The sequence below is a fragment of the Myotis myotis genome, unplaced genomic scaffold, assembly GCF_014108235.1.
Source record: "Myotis myotis isolate mMyoMyo1 unplaced genomic scaffold, mMyoMyo1.p scaffold_m19_p_4, whole genome shotgun sequence".
Taxonomy (NCBI): Eukaryota; Metazoa; Chordata; class Mammalia; order Chiroptera; family Vespertilionidae; genus Myotis; species Myotis myotis.
In genome coordinates, this window is record NW_023416346.1 from 50379313 (window position 1) to 50397269 (window position 17957).

The window sequence follows — 17957 nt, forward strand, 5'->3', positions numbered from 1 at the left end:
AGGAAAAATAATGCAATGGAACAGGTTTTTTAGGCAATCATTGACTACTTTTTTTCTTTTATATATTTGTCTCTTAGATATATAATAGGTATAAACATTGAAGATTCTAAATGGACAAATTTATTTTCAGCTGTCCAACAGAACCTGCCCAGATCTAGAGAACCACTTATAGTTGTACAAAATGTGAACATCTAAGAAGATAATTTCATTTTAACTATGGTTCATATTAAATAGAACAACTAAACTGTTGAAACCTTTAGCAGCTATTTATAGAACATTCCAGCTTAAAGAATGAAATTTTGATGACTTTAAAAGCTCAAAGGCAACAAACGTACTAGAAGTTCCTACTTGAAAATAAATATATATATATATATATATATATATATATATATATATATATATATATATATGGAAGTAGTGGCTCCAGTCATTTTTAACAAAGTGAAATTTTCCAATTTAGGTACACATACCTGACTGCAAAAACTTAGGTTATTGTGGCGCATTCATCTGAACTTGTGTTACAGGGTACTAATAGTTGATTCCTATGCCTGATACCTACTTGCCTCATTGTTTTGCCATGTTACCTCATTTAACAGAGACTGTATGCTTCTATATTGCTTTGAGATTCTGACTGATTATAAGTATGGTAGACCTGGACAGTATTATGCTAAGTGAAATAAGCCATTTAGAGAAAGACAAATATCACATGATCTTACTTATATTTGGAATCTAATGAACAAAATAAACTCATGAACAAAATAGGTCCAGAAGTATAGATTCATGGGATAGAATAGCAGATCTCATTTGGGGATGGGAGAGGGGCAGGAAGAGATTAACCAAAGAAGATATATGCATATATGCATAACCCTGGACACAGTCAATAGTATGGGGAAAGCTTGGGGTGGGGCAAGTGTTGGGTGGAGGGGGGCAAAAAGGGAGAAAATGGGAGGCATCTGTAATACTGTCAATAATAAAAAATAAGTAAAAAATGTGTAAAAGACTATTTAAAAGCCCCTTAAAAATGTAGGGTCTAACTGGAGTAAACTGAACTTCTTAGAAGGCCATGCTGAGTAAATATTTCATGTCAATATCAATAATTAAATCTACATTTTTAAAAGGGCATTTGATGAGGAGAGCTTTTGATCATTTTTCTTTTGTAATTTGTTCTCCTTTGGATATTTAGATTAGTCTTGAAATCATATCCTATGGCTTTTACATATTGCTTTGACATTTGCCAGTGAACTTTGTATGGTTTTAAGTCTTCTCTCTAGACCCATATTTTTGTTTTGCCCAGAACATAGCTTAGACTCACAGTGGTTCTCAACCTGTGGGTCGCGACCATCGGAAAACACATATAGCATATCAGATATTTACATTACAATTCATAACAGTAGCAAAATTACAGTTATGAAGTAGCAACAAAAATAATTTTATGGTTGGGGGGTCACCACAACATGAGGAACTGTATTAAAGGGTCGCGGCATTAGGAAGGTTGAGAACCTCTTACTAAACCTTAGAGCCACCACTGCCAGCTACAACAGAACAAGTATATCCATAATCACCCCCCCTCAGTCACTGACAAAGGCAGTGCCATTTCCCAGCTCTCCAGATTTGCAACCCTAGAATTATTTTATACTCTTTTCTCCTCCATTAACAAATCTTTCCCTGGGTATTTTAATTTTCTTTTAAACTGTAGCAGTGTGTAGTGGGAATGCAGACTGGTGCAGCCACTATGGAAGACAGTATGGAGTTTCCTCAAAAAACTAAAAATGGAACTCCCATTTGACCCCGTGATCCCACTTCTAGGAATATATCCCAAGAAACCAGAAACACCAATCAGAAAGGATATATGCACCCATATGTTCTTAGCAGCACAATTCACCATAGCTAAGATCTGGAAACAGCCTAAGTGCCCATCAGTAAATGAATGGATTAGAAAACAATGGTACATCTACATGATGGAATACTATGCTGCTGTAAAACAAGAAGGAATTCTTACCATTTGCAACAGCATGGATGGAACTGGAGAGCATTTTGCTAAGTGAAATAAGCCAGTCAATGAAGGAAAAATACCACAGGATCTCACTCATTTATGGATAATAAAGACCATTATAAATTTATGAACAAAAATAGATACAGAGGCAGAGCAGCCTCGAACAGACTGTCAAACTACAGCGGGAAGGACGGGGAGGGTTGGGGGGCAGGAGGGGAGGGTAAGAGATCAACCTAAGGACTTGTATGCATGCATATAAGCATAACCAATGGACATAAGACACTGGGGGGTAAGGGAGTCCAGGGGATTGTCACGGGAGGGAAAAAAAGGGGATATATGTAATACTCTTTGTAATACTTTAAGCAATAAAACAATAAAAAAGTAAAAAATAAACTGTAGCAGTGTGATTTACCCCTTCTTTTCCATTATTTTATAGATTCTCATGACCTATCACATATTGTTAAAACAACCTCTTGGTTGGCCTCCCGATTCCAGTAGCTTCTTAACTAGTCAGTGCTCAGTGCCAGGATACACTTCCACCAATACCTTTTTTAACCATAAGAACCTTTGCATAAAAATTAGTGACAGGACCAAATGTTAGGGGCAATCAGGTCGGCATGCAGCCTCTTTTTTGAAGTTCATGCAGCAATGATTGACCACCGATATTTATCTTAACAACCTCTCCTTCTCCCTTCCTTCCTCCTCTCCTTCTTCTTTCATCCTCTTTCTCCCCTTTTCTCTTTCCACCAGCCCCATTTCTCTGGTTTCACATTACAAGTTTTTATTCAAGCCACACTTTGCTTGCCATCACCAGTGTCTGACTTGCTATTTCAAAGCTCTGGTCCTTTACAAATGCCATTTCTTTAGGTTAAGATAACCTCAGCCCACATCATTGACTTAAAAATTCTTTAGGGAAGCTTTTTTTAAAATTTTATTTTATTGTTTAAAGTATTACACATAGTAATACATATATCTCCTTTGCTTTCTTTGATTGCATCTGACTGCTCACTTCACCCATTCAATATTTCCTAAGCACATACATTCCATTTGTATATACAGTTGTTACTCTGTGTGTATGTTTTAGGTTATTTCCTCTATTGATTTCCTGTCACTTCCAAACAGATTTCAAATATATTGAGGGCAAAGGCCCAGCCTTATTTCTCTCCTCCTTCTGCCTTATTATGAGGCTCTCCACCCAGGAAGCTTTCAATGCATATGAACTGACTTTTGGGCATTATTTTCTAGACATAAACAAAAGTGAAATCATCATCACTGTTACAGGGTCAGTCGAGGTTTCCACATAGTTTGCATGTAGACTTTGTCTACCATCTTTACTCAGATATGGAATAACAAGAATGAGGTGAGTATACTATTGGTGAAGCACTTAATTCTGTATTTTTAACTGCAGTTCAATTCAGTACATAAATAGTACGTGATGGGTACCCAGGAAAATGTTAAGTGTCCAGCCCAGTTATTCTCAAATTCTTGAATGCATCATAATCCTCAGATGGGCTTGTCAAAACCCAGATCACTGACCCCCCCGTACTGCAGAGTTTCTAACTTTGTAGTTCTGGGCTGGGTTCCACAATTTTGCATCTCTAACAAATACCCAGGTAATGCTGGTGCTGCTGGTTCAGATACCACGCTTGGAGAACTAGTGATCTAGGCAGTAGAGTGGGGTCTAAGACATGGTCTCTGGTTTCAAGGGATTTACAGTCTTTTCAGGGTGGTAAGTCAGGTGCAGGAAACATTTTACAGCAGAAAATATTTTAAAACTAGAGGCCCAGTGCACGAAATTTGTGCATGGGGTGGAGGGTCCCCTCAGCCCAGCCTGCACCCTCTCCAATCCTGGACCCCATGGGGATCAGGCCTAAACTGGCAGTTGGACATCCCTCTTACAATCCTGGACCACTGGTTTCTAATTGCTCACCTGCCTGCCTGCCTGGTCGCCCCTAACTGCCTTCCCCCCCACTGGCCTGGTCACCCTCAATTGCCCCCCTCTGCTGGCCTGGTCACCCCTAATTGCCCCCCCTGCTGGCCTGGTTGTCCCTCATGGCCCCCCTGCTGGCCTGGTTGCCCCACTCAGCCTGCTGTTCAGTCATTTGGTAGTCCCTCACTAACCCCACTGCTAGCCTAGTCATAAGCAGCCACCTTGTGAGGGCATGAGGGTTAATTTGCATATTACCTCTTTATTATATAGGATATTTTAGTATTATTCATTCATTAAATATTGAATGAGTACTAACTATGTGCCCAGCACTGTTCTAGGTACTGGGGTTACATCAGTGAACATAATAAATCAAAATCCTTGTTCTCATTTGAAGCCTAAGCTCATAGGATAATCCTAATGGGAGAAAGCAGACAATAAATAAAATACATAAAATGTAAGATAATTTAAGTGCTAAGAACAAAAAGCTAGGGAATAAGAAATATCAGAAGGGTTTGAAATTTTAGGTGTACAGAGAAGGCCTTCCAATTCCATTATTTGACAGGTATTTATTGAGTGAACACTATGTGTCAGGCATTGCTATAGATGGTGTTGATATAGCCATAAATAACACAATTAATAAGCCATGCCCATATGTAAGGAACAGACTTATTTGAGAGCTGGAAAATTTTGGGTTTTAGTGTTAACTATCACGAACTCATTATGTGACTGTGAATGGCTGATGCTCCTCCTCTCTGAGCATTGGTTTCTTCATCTGTTAAATGGAGCAGTTGGACAAAGTTATGTTTGAACTCCTAATCATCTCTCAGGCTATAAGATACTAAGTGCTTTAGGCAATTGGAAATATGTAAGAGTGCTTGAAGACTTTGTAGAGGAAGAAAAACTTAATGGTTTCCATAGGCATAGGGGAGCAATAGGGTTTGTGAGGTGGGAAGAAAATTTCAGAAGAAGAATAACATGAGCAAAAGCATAGAAGTAAGAATGGGAGCTACATGTTTAACAAAAAGCAAGGAGGTCGAAGGGTAGCTGAGATAGTTGGGTGGGAGGTGAGTGCCCAATAAAGATGAGGTCCTGGCTAATTATAGAGCATCTTGAATGGGAACCCACTGAGAGTTTTGATCTGGAAATGTTACAATTATATAGTCAAAGTGGGTGTTTCAAGAAGATTAGAATAGCCACCAGTTAAATGTTCAAAATTCATAATTGTTTTTCCATAAGATGATCTCTGAATCATGAAGAGTTAAAGTCATAATTTGTTATGTCACTGACTGATTATACTATTGCTATCAAATTAATTTTAAGGTCTTTTTCAAGCCCTAAAAGCCAATAATATTATATAATTTTCCCTCAAGAGTGCTACCATATGCTTAAACCAGACACATATTACTATTTAGGCTTCGGACTTGAAAGTTTAAGAGATGAATTGAAATAGAAAATTCTTAATGTTTATATTCTTTTGCATTTTTTGTTATCCCATGAAATATATGGTTGATTTGTTATTGGGTTTGTCCTCAAACAGATATATAGATAGATAAATATGTATGTATTAATCTACACACACACACACACACACACAAATAGTACTCACTGAGTGCTGCAAACATCTCTAAGACCAAGCTTCTTCCATCTGCTTGCTTGTTCATAGGTAACACAGGTAATATTCTTGGGAATTGTCTTCTAGTTTTTGATCGTTAATCAGCTAAGGAATATCCATATCTGTCGTATGTTTGTTGCTTTCCAGGCTGAAAGTAAAATCTTATTCCTAGAGGCAGTTACTCTGGAAGACAGCAGTGATGGGGTTAGCTGTACAAAGAGTTGATATAGAGACGTAGAGAAAGGTGTATCAGGCAAAAACAAAAAAGTAGAAAAGGATATCTTGGATATTGGTTATGTAAACATTTCAACCTTACCTTAACTTTCAGATCATATCATAACTTCTCAGAGATACAATGGTGAATTTAACAAATCATGACAGACCAAATACTCAAAACTCTCATTTATTAAGGGTAGTTTAAACACAAGTTAAATGTGACCTGCAAAATACTTAACTGTCACTGGAATAAGGTAAGCAAAAGTGACAATGATGATTATATTAAAATGGAAAGGGATTATTTTCCCTTTTACCTTGAAAATTCTGAGTAATAATGCTTCATGGTCTGTTTTGCAAAGTGGTAACTTTCTTCAGAGTTATTTTGACAAATGAGGCACACCCAGAAATTTTTTAATGTTTTTTTTTGAAGAATAGCTAAAAAGTCTAGAGAATTTTGGGATTGTAGAACCAAAAATGTTACTGGGTCACAAGGGTGATATTTTTCCCTTCTATGTATGCATGATTATTTTTTATTTCTTTTTAATAAACAGGGGAAGGAGAATTGTCGTGGGAACATTCTGATGGTGATATCTTCAGGCAACCTGCCAACAGAGAAGCAGTAAGTGTGAATAGCTCAAATAATTCAACACTTCACAGCATCAGGTCAAACTTTCCTCTCCCCATGGCTACTCTCCCAGCAACTCCATAAAAGGGCCTATGTCTAAAACCATTTTTCTTCCCTTGACTGAAAAATTTAAATGGCATCATCACCAACCTAAAACCATTTAAGTACCCTGTGTAATTGGTAACCAGGGCCAGGACATGAATGCAAAGAAATCGTAGCCCCAGACATTGGAAAGCCTTCATCTAGAGTAGAACTTGGTTCCCTTTCAGGATGACTTGCCAAATATTTGTCTTCTGTAAGGAGAGCAGGTCACTGCTCCTATCCTCAACAGTGAGGACATTCTGTGGTTTGTAAAATAGGCCAGCCCATCCTATTGGCAGAGGTACTTTGGAAATTACCAAACAAACCCTCCCCTAAGCCTTAAGTTCTCACTCATACCCATGGTAGAGAGGAAAGGTAACAGGCTAGATTTTCCCTTCTCATTCTGAAACATCTTCTCATTTCCATTCTTGGTATTAATCTCAGAATAAGCTTTATGAGTAGGCATCTCTCTACATATAGTAATAGCATCTCTTGTTGCTTTGTACTGTTAGGTAATTAACAAAATAGAATCTCTATCTAAAAATATATATGTTTAAGTATATCAACACTTCAAACTTTTTAAAATCATAAAAGAATTTGTTCCAGTTCAAAGAATTTATTCTGAAGGTCTTATAAATGTGTACAAAATGTGCAAAGGCATTCAATGCACATACATGGGTGTTTATCACACCCTGGTACAAACAAAAGTGTACAGGGGTATTCAATGCAGCATTATTTTCATAAGAGCAAAACAGAGACAACCTAAGTGTCTATTAATGAAGGCATGGTCAAACAACTTATCTATGGGATCCTGTGCAGGTGTTAATAATAATGTAGTACATAGAAATGTAGTAAAGTGGAAGAATGTCAAAAATATATTATGGAAACAAAACTAAATGCAGGATACAGTTTACACTATCATATGCTTATATAAAAATTATGTGTGTTCATGTATGTAAAAGAATATGAAAATATTTGGAAGGTCACGAACCAACAGGTTAGAGTGGTAATCTCAGAGGGGTTGGAATTGGGCAGGAGGATAGGTCAACTTTGACTTTTCACTTTATATCTTTTGTATTATTTGATGTTTTGCAATGAGTATGAATTAACTTTTTAATAAGTAACATTTAAAGGATTTTCTAAAACCCTAGGAATTAGTTTTCAACATGCATTGGATACAAGGCAAGAGTCTAGGGAATGATAGGGCAGACCGATAGTGAAGGTGTGAGATGTTAGTAGGAGACATAATAAAATGACCAATACAAACATAACAGTGCCGCTTAGGCCATGCTTCCCAGTTGTCACATGTGCCCTTTCTGACTTACATGCCCCCAGCTTGCCAACACCCTCAGCTTCCATTTCCTGTGTTGTGAATTTTCTCTTTTTCTCAGCCCCAAGTTTTGGTTGTTGTAGGAAGTTGAGAGTGGCTAAATTAGTGGCTGTCAACCAGATGCCATTCTAAACCAAATTTAGGTTTCTGTCACCTTGAGCTGTGTGCCTTAATCTGGGTGCCTTAGCTCAGAGCCATTACTAATAACATTACTAATAAGGCCATTAATTAGCCTTTCTTCTTGACTTCTTATGCTGTCCTCAACTCAATCCTTTGCCTTTCAGCCTTGTTGTTCTTCCTAGACTACTGGTGATAGGCCTAGACTTAATCCAGTACTTTCTGTAGCAAAAGAGGTCAGGTACAGTATGCAGCGCCTTGAAATAGTTATTCACTTTCAAAGGAGTTCAAGACTTAACTCTAGAAACATACATTTGGGCCTGGTAGACCAAAATGTCCAGATACTTCCATTTTATTATAAATAAACTAGAGTCCCAGTGCATGGATTTGTACACCAGTGGGGTCCCTCAGCCTGGCCTATGCCCTCTCGCAATCTGGGACCCCTCGGGGGATTTCAGACTGCTAGTTTCGGCCTGCAGGCTGCAGGGGTCAGGCTGAAACTGGCAGTCCGGACATCCCCCGAGGGATGTAGTAGTGTGTGAAGTGGCAGGCAGCCGGGGAGGAGCCTGAGCCCAGGTCGAGCGCCTTGCCACTCCCGCTCATCCCAGCCCTATAGTGGCTGCCTCTGCCACAGCTTGGTAGTGTTGCTGCAGAGCTAGGAGAGGTTGCTGCTGCTATAGCGCCACCACAGTTGCGCACTCACCAGCCATGAGCCCGGCATCTGGCACCTGGCATCTGGAGCCTGTTGGTCAGCTGAGCAGTACTACAACTGTGGGAGCACACTGACCACCAGGGGGCAACTCCTGCATTGAGTGTTTGCCCCCTGGAGGTCAGTGCACATCATAGTGACTGGTCAGAAGGTCAACCGGTCACTTAGGGTTTAATATATATATAGATAGTTTCCTTTGTTCTAAAAGATATAGATATTCGTGATGTGATTTGATTAATAAATAGCATCTGTAGTAATGGAAAATTATGTATGTAGCACATAGTAGTCACCCAATAAATACCTGCTAAATCAATGGGAGTGAAAGATGGAGTGAAATGAGAGTGTGTTGGGGCAGAAGAAAACTTTTTTAAAAATCTTCACCTGAGGATATGTTTATTGATTTAGAGAGAGAGGAAGGAGGACGGAGAGACACAGAAAAACATCGATGTGAGAGAAAAACATTTGGTTGCCTCCTGTACAGGCCCCAGTGGAGATGGAACCCACAACCTAGGTATGTGCCCCGAATGAAAATTGAACCCGCAACCTTTTGGTGTTTGGGAGACTCCAACCAATTGAGCCACCCAGAAAGGGCCAGAGGGGAACTTTTTATTAATATTAATGCACAGAAATTTGTCCCAAATCAGAGAGAAATTCTTCAAAGTTGTTTGTTCTTTACTAGTCAAAAAATGGAAGGTGGGAGAATCCCTTCTGAATAACCTTTGCAATTTCTACATGAGGCGGGGGGGGGGGGGGAGGCAGCCTTAACAACAGTTCTAATTTGTTAGATTTTTAGTAGACTGTCCCATTTAGAGGGACCCTCAAAACCTCAGTTCAACAGAAACACAGCTGATTAGTTTAGTTTGTCGAGTTGGGTAAAAAACATCAGTTTACCAAAGTTTTACAAAGTGCACAGGAAAGAGAACCAGTGTTTTAATTAAGACTCCTTTGTAAAAACCTGAAACAGTTTGTGTTTTATTTCTGGATCATAATTTCATTTTAACTGGTCCTAGTACCATGGGGGAAATGTGTGTGTGGTGGGGGGTGGAGGTAGGTGCAGGGTGGAAAGCCAAAACATGAAAGCAAGCATAATTTTGTTTTGGACAACAGCCAAACTCCAATTTTCCCCCAATATATTACTCATAGATTTACCATTAGAAAAGTGAAAGAGTTTGGGATAGAAACAATATGAAATGTAAAAATCCATGTCTCATTCACATTGTCAGAACAACGGTTTAGGAAGGAAACTGGCCTAAGTGTCTCTCAAACAGGAATAGTCCTAGTTACTAGTAAGAAGAAATATAATGTGTGGATTATAATACTTTTTGAAGGCATTTAAAAAGTAAACGTGCTATTTTGACATAACTCTAGATTCACTTGCAATTGTAAGAGATAATACAGAGAGATTATGTGCCCTTTACCCAGTTTCCCCCAATAGTAACATCTTGCAAAAATCTAGTATAGGATCATAACTATAAAGGCATTTCCCCTTTCTGAACTCTTAGAACTTTTGTGTCTTCACCAGTAAAACCTTATAGAAAATTTGTGATCTATTTAATTAATGTATAACCTTCATTATTGTAAATTTAGAGGGAAATGTATCATACCATTATTACAATTATTTTGGACCAGTGAAAATAAAGTTGCTATTAACAAAACAAAAATCGCCCCTATCTATATCTTAGATCTTAGAACAAATAAGGTAGAAATTGCTGGGGAACTGCTACATTGATGGGAATTTTCCAACACCAGAAAAGAACTGTGGTCCTGGCCAGGTGGCTCAGTTGGTTAGAGCATCATCCCTTACACCAAAAGGTTGTGGGTTCGATTCCCAGTCAGGGAACATACCTTGTGCGGGTTCGATCCCCAGTTGAAACATTTACAGGAGGCAACCAATGGATTTTTCACTCTCACATTGATGTTTCTCTCTCTCCCTTCCTCTCTCTAAACATACCCTCAGGTGAGGATTAGAAAAAAAGAAAATAACTGTGCAAGAGCCATGTCAAAAGCCTAATATATCAGTCCTTCAAGTAAGTAAATCAAATATTGAGCAGAATACAACAAAACATAGCAAACCTGAAACCAATACAAACTAATATTGAAAGTAAACAGTAGTTGAATTTTTTTAAATTAAAAGTGATTTTGAAAAAAGCATACCTATATGGTCATTTGTACCTAACTAGTTTTTTTTTTAATTTCTTTATTGATTAAGGTATTACAAATGTGTCCTCATCCCCCCATTACCCCCCAACCACCCACCCCACTCATGCCCTCATCCCCCTGTTGTCTGTGTCCATTGGTTAGGCCTATATGCTTGCATACAAGTCCTTTGGTTGATCTCTCTCCCTTACCCCCACCCTCCCCTACTTTCCCTCTGAGGTTTGACAGTCTGATCGATGTTTCTCTGTCTCCGCATCTGTTTTTGTTCATCAGTTTATGTTGTTCATTATATTCCATAAATGAGTGAGATCATGTGATATTTATCTTTCTCTGACTGGCTTATTTCACTTAGCATAATGCTCTCCAGTTCCACCCATGCTGTTGCAAATGGTAAAAATTCCTTCTTTTTACTGCAGCGTAGTATTCCATTGTGTAGATGTACCACAGTTTTTTAATCCACTCATCTGGCTGATGGGCACTTAGGCTGTTTCCAAATCTTAGCTATGGTGAATTGTGCTGCTATGAACATAGGGGTGCATATATCCTTTCTGATTGGTGTTTCTAGCTTCTTGGGCTATATTTCTAGGAGTGGGATCACTGGGTCAAATGAGAGTTCCTTTTTTAATTTTTTGAGGAAACTCCATACTGTTCTCCACAGTGGCTGCACCAGTTTGCATTCCCACCAGCAGTGCATGAGGGTTCCTTTTTCTCCGTATCCTTGCCAGCACTTGTCGTTTGTTCATTTGTTGATGATAGCCATTCTGACAGGTATGAGATGGTACCTCATTGTCATTTTGATTTGCTTCTCTCAGATAATTAGTGACTTTGAGCATGTTTTCATATGTCTCTTGGCCTTCCTTCTGTCTTCTTTCAAAAAGTATCTATTTAGGTCCGTTACCCATTTTTTGATCGGGTTTTCTATCTTCTTTTTGTTAGGTTGTATGAGCTCCCTGTAAATGTTGGAGATTAAACCCTTATCGGTGATAACATTTGCAAATATGTTCTCCCATGCAGTGGGCTTTCTTGTTGTTTTGTAGATGGTTTCCTTTGCTATGCAAAAGCTTTTATTTTGATGTAGTTCCATTTGTTTATTTTCTCTTTCGTTTCCATTGCCCTAGGAGCAGTATGGTTGAAGAAATTGCTTCGGCATATGTCTGAGATTTTGCTGCCTATGGATTCATCTAGTATTTTTATGGTTTCCCATCTTATGTTTTAGTCCTTTATCCATTTTGAGTTTATTTTTGTGTATGGTGTGAGTTGGTGGTCTAGTTTCATTTTTTTTGCATGTGTGTGTCCGTCCAATTTTCCTAACACCATTTATTGAGGAGGCTGTCTTAACTTCATGGTATGTTCATGCCTCCTTTGTCGAATATTAATTGGGCATAGTGGTTTGGGTCAATTTCTGGGTTCTCTATTCTAGTCCATTGATCTATATGTCTGTTCTTGTGCCAGTACCAGGCTATTTTGAGAACAGTGGCTTTGTAATACAGCTTGATATCTGGTATTGAGAGCCCACCTACTTTGTTCTTCTTTCCTAACTAGTTTTTTAATTTATATTTTACTGAGGTAACATTGCTAAATAGCATTGTATAAATTTCAATTGTACAACATTATAATTTGATACTTGTTTGCATTATAACATGTTCACCACTAAAAGCCTAGTTTCCATCCATTACCATATATTTGACCCCATTTCACCTCCCCCCACTCCCCTTCCCCTATAGTAACCACCATTCTGTTGTCTGTATGACTTTGTTTTTCTTTTCTTTTGTTTTGTTTGTTAATATTTTGTTTTATATTCCACATATAAATGAAATCATTTGGTTTTTGTACATTTTGGCCTGCTCTTTCAAGCAGCCTAGTCATAGTTGGTTTTCAAGATGTTTCAATTTGGCCCTAACCAGTTTGGCTCAGTGGATAGAGCGTTGGCCTGCGGACTGAAGGGTCCCAGGTTCGATTCCAGTCAAGGGCATGTAGCTTGGTTGCGGGCACATCCCCAGTAGGGGGTGTGCAGGAGGCAGCTGATCAATGTTTCTCTCTCATCGATGTTTCTAACTCTCTATCCCTTTCCCTTCCTCTCTGTAAAAAATCAATAAAATGTATTTTTTTAAAAAGATGTTTCAATTTCACTTACAACTCCAAGGCATTAATACTTTTTTCTTCCTTGCTATAAGTTACAAGATTAGGGCAACAACTCTAAAAGAGCCATTACTCTTAAATAAAAATCACACATCACCACCCCCACTCCCAGACTAAAACAAAAGATCTTTTCTGTCAGTGATGCTCAAACATGGCTTCAAATTAGAGTCCAAGGGGTTGAGAAGTACATACAAATCCTGATGCCTAGGTCTTACCCCCAGACCAATTCCATGGACTCCCTGAGATGGGAGTAATTACGCATCAGTAATTTTACAGCTTCCCAGGTGATTCTGTGTGCAGCTGAAGTGGAAACCAGTGGTATATGTAGTTGTGAACATTTCTATATTGGAAAGAACTTTTCTTCAGACCATTTTTTATCAAAATATTTGTGGAACACTGAGCTTGACCAGACATTATCTCTCCCACCTTCTATTCCTCTTCTTCCTCTTTCTCCTCCTGTACTTCTTCCTTTTTCTTTCCCCTCACTCTCACTCACTCCCACTCTCCCGCCAGCTATACTAGTAAAACCTCAACCTTCATTGTCACTTTGAATAAAATCCCTATACTCCCTGGCCTCAGTTTCTCTGTTTGTAAAACACAAGACTTACATAAGATGAGGTGGTTGAGGCAGGGGGTTGACTGTTTTCTGAACTTTTGTTTTGTCTTGAATCATTTTTCTACCGTTATCATATGTCTAGGGTCTAAGTCCCTGGTACTAAAGAACAGCTTTTCATTTTGTGCTCACCCCCATGAATCAGAGAACTACTTGTGCTTACAGCTTATCCTGGGTCAGCGACCTTCCCTCTCAAATTCTAGTCCTGTCAACCTCCCTCCTTTTAGCATCAGTAGGACACCCAGAATCAAAAGTCCTCTCTGTGTTCCTTTGGCAAAACGTTGCCAAACTCCAAAAAGGACAGAACAATCTGTAATGTCCTTTCTGAAATGTGATTATGGTAGAAAAAGATGTATGAGCCATTGTGGAGATGAAAAATATTTACACTGAGTATCCTATCTGTGTGAATGATAATAAATGGATACACATTCTTATTTGTGTGCATTTTTACAGGAATGCACTAGGTTGGGCTCTTCTTAGAGGGAATAATGTTCTCTTTCTCTAGCTCCAGCCCCTGTTCACTTGCCCCTTCTCCCACGAAAGCCCCCTCTCCAAAAGAGTGATAATAATTCCCAAAGCTAAATTTGCAACATGTGTGCTTATGGGACATAACTGTATTAAATGTTTTATGGGATGGCAGGATCACAGGACCCATAACTATCTTCTCAAAGTTCCCTGCTATCTCTATCACTACATATAAGGATCTTCCTTTTCAATTGCCTGCAAAAACTTTTAATGGGTCTTTCCTCCTTTATCCCTAATAATTATCTCTAAAACACTGTTATTTGGCTTTAAGCCTTAGGTTCTATTCTTCATTCATGTCATCCTCTTCCGTCCTCTACCTCAGCTTCTTGGACAGAGGTGGGTAACAGGATAGTGGGCTCATCATGTGTCTTCACCCCTTGCTGAAAGAGCAATGGTTGCATTACTTGCGCTACAAGACTCTAAGCTTTCATTCATTCATTCATTCAAGTTTTTTTATGAGCACCTTCTAGATGCTAGACACTATTTTAGGTATGGAAAATATAGCAGTTAACTAAACAAAGTCATTGCCTCTGTAAAGCTGAATCCTATTACTGGCATGCAGTGTTAATTCGTTATCTATAAAATATATACACTATCTGTGCACTGATCGATGATCTCATGCCATTACCTATGTTTAGTCTCGAGTCTGTACACTTATCTGGACTGTACTTGACTCCCATCTCTTCCTTCTATCCAGTTCACCTTATGCATTTCCAGGATTCAATGCTTGGAAACACAGTTTTAATTATTACTCTGCTTTTAAAAACATCCCTCAAAGGCTCTCATACCATCACCTCTGTTGCCTACCAAACAGAGCCCTCACTCCTTAGCCTGGCATTTAAAGTTCTCCATGATCTAGGGCCAGCCCGCTTCTGGGATGTTATCCTTCAACTGTTCCCTTGTATGGACTCTGTGTTCTGTGCTGCACCTTGTCAACTTGGAAACCTCTGCCTGCAATCTTCCTCACCAACTCTGCCCAAAAGAAGTATATCCACTCTTCATGACCCAGATCACAAAGCCTCCCCAAAGAAAAGCTCTCTCTCTTATCATAATCTGCACAGTATTTTATACTTGTCCTGTGGCCTCTGCCACATCCTGCCTTGTGTTGCAGGCTTAACTCTTAACCCTAAATGTGAAAGTTTTATGAGCAAGAAGAATACTTTACCCTTTTGGGCTGTTTGCTCCCTCAGAAGTTTGTAGGTGAATCTAGTCCAATCTTCCATAAGAAGAGAGAAAAGCCCTGGCTGGTATGGCTCAGTTGGTTGAAGCATTGTCTCGTACACCAAAAGGTTGCGGGTTCAATTCCTGGTAAAGGCACATACTAAAGTTGGATTTATGGGAGGCAACAGATCAATGTTTCCTCTGTCTCTCTCTCTGTCCCTCTCTCTCTCTTTTTCTCTAATATCAATAAGCATGTCTTTGGGTGAGGATGAGAGAGAGAGAGAGAGAGAGAGAGAGAGAGAGAGAGAGAGACAGAGAGAGACAGGGAGAGAGAGATCTCAGCATACTGCCAGTGCTGATTTACTTTATGTCCTTATTTTTTTCTTGGTGTGGGTAGATGTGCAGTTTATTTTTATTAAGGATTTAACTTTTTAAAAAATATCTATATATATAAAAACCTAATATGCTAAGTGTCTGACCGTTTGACCTTTTGACCAGTCGCTATGATGCACAGTGACCACCAGGGGGCAGATGCCCCAACCGGTAGGATAGCTGGGGTCCAGCCAATCAGGACTGGGCAAGATGAGCCAGACATGCCCTAGAGCCCTCCTGCAGTCCCTCCCTGGCCCTGACAGTGCACCGGTGGAGTCCCTTGGCCTGGCCTGTGCCCTCTCGCAATCCAAGACTCCTTGGGGGATGTTGGAGAGCTGGGTTCAGCTCAATGCCTACAGACCAGGCTGAGGGACCCCACTGGTACATGAATCTGTGCACCAGGCCTCTATATTTTTATTGATTTCAGAGAGGATGGGAGAGGAAGTGAGAGATAGAAACATCAAGGATGAGAGAGAATCATTCATCAGCTACCTCCTGCACACCCCCAGACCCCCACTGGGGATCAAGTCCACAACCCATGTGACCTGCTGGTTCATAGGTCAACACTCAACTTCTGAGCCACAATGGCCAGGCAGATGTGCAGTTTAGATCAGAGCTCATCACTATAAAATGATTAAATTCCCTCTAATGGATGTAAGGCTATTTCTGCCTTTTCATTGGTGGATTTGAGGAACTGAATTTGTCCTTGTCATTTTACAGAGACATTCTTACCACCGATCTCATTATGACCCTCCACCAAGCCGACAGGCTGGAGGCCTACCCCGCTTTACTGGGGCCAGAAGTCACCGGGGAGCTCTTATGGATTCCCAGCAAGCCTCTGGTACCATTGTGCAGATTGTCATCAATAACAAGCACAAGCATGGACAAGGTAAGGGGCATGCTTGTTTTGTACTACCTCCACATTAGGGCTTCAGCAGCCCTGGTCTTTGGAGGGCTCAAGCTGGGAAAGGGCCTTTGCTCCCATGCATATCATACATTCACATGTGGATCATTCACTATCAAGTCTACAAATTGAGTATGGACAAGTAACTCCAGAGGACACAAGATTTCCCTAAATATAGCCTTAAGAGTATAGCTAATATTTTAGATGTATCTGTCATTATTTAGAACAAAAGGCGAGAAAACAAGGAACCTAATGCAGCCTACACCATTTCTCAGTTGCCCCTAGGGGTTGAATTACATTTGGGAAAGTTCATTGGATCTTTAGCAGAATGAGAGTCTGTTCATTTTCTAGTAGGAGACCCACTATTCAAAGGTAGTAAGTGCCAAATGCTTTTGAAGCTCTTCTCCATACCTTAGAAATAGCAAATCTCTCACCTCAATGCACCCGAGTCTCCTGAGGCTTTTGTGAAAGATACATTCCCCAGGACCCATGCTCAGAAATTCTACCTTATATGAAGAGATTGTCCTTAAAAATGAGTAATCCAGTGAGAAAAATCCAGAAACCTCCTGGCTTAGGACCAGGAGGACTGATCAGATTCACACGGACATGCAGCCCACTCAGCCAGCCAGCCAGCTGGCTACAGCAGGCACCCATACTCATCCAAGGCCCATTCCTTCCTGCACAGAGTTCTCTGGCCTCCACACCCCCAGTAGCGGGGGTGGGGAGAGGAGAAATTCAAACAATTGACTGCTCCTTACTTATTTAGGCATTGTGTCAACCAGTTCTTCTGAGCAAGAGCTCAGCTGGTTCCTTTTTATGAAACCATAAACATGTTTTGTTTCCTTTAAAGGAAAAAACAAATCAAAGGCAGTTCTCTGAATGGGTTAAAAGTAATAAATTATTAAAACAAATGATTGAATAGCATGTATGAAAAACAATCTGTTACAAAGAACTCCTACTATAAATCTCAAAAAAACTAGTCAAGCCAGGGCTAGTTGATCACATCTGTTACTAGTTAGATAAAAATTTCAGATTTCAGATAAAAAAATTAAATTGCTTTTGAAACTAAGAAGCTTAAAAGAAAACCCTGCAAAATAAAACTCTTAATTAAAAATGGTGATATATTAGAAGAATTGGAAATATTTATTATTGATCAGGGTTTGGTTTGAAATTTATTATTTTTAAATCCTAAGGAATTTTGATATGAATTTCTGAAATGAGGAGGAATTAGGTAAAGATGCAGTTTGATTCTTAACACTGAATTGCCTCCAGTAGATTCCATTTGCTCTGAAAGTATTTCAAAACCTTAAAAAACGTGTGGGGAAATGGACTTTGAAAATCCTAAATCCCATAATTTCTATAGGCCTCTTCATTTTCAGGGAAGAGGCTCACCCCTTGATTTTCTCCATGTCCTACAAAAGCCCCAGCTGGTTCATAGTTATTCATTCCCCCCTCCAATTGATTTGGTTGCAG

The 17957-nt window shown here is 39.5% G+C and overlaps 1 protein-coding gene across 4 annotated transcripts in view; it reads left to right on the forward strand.

The window, feature by feature from the left end:
- The window catches only part of CHRDL1 (chordin like 1), a 183428-nt gene that overhangs the window by 150474 nt on the left and 14997 nt on the right, over positions 1-17957 (forward strand). For all 4 annotated transcript variants that reach the window (XM_036305818.1, XM_036305817.1, XM_036305815.1 and 1 more), the window contains exons 7-8: positions 6303-6370; positions 16301-16469. In XM_036305818.1, coding sequence (XP_036161711.1) covers positions 6303-6370; positions 16301-16469 — 237 coding nt within the window. The remainder of the gene's footprint in view (positions 1-6302; positions 6371-16300; positions 16470-17957) is intronic.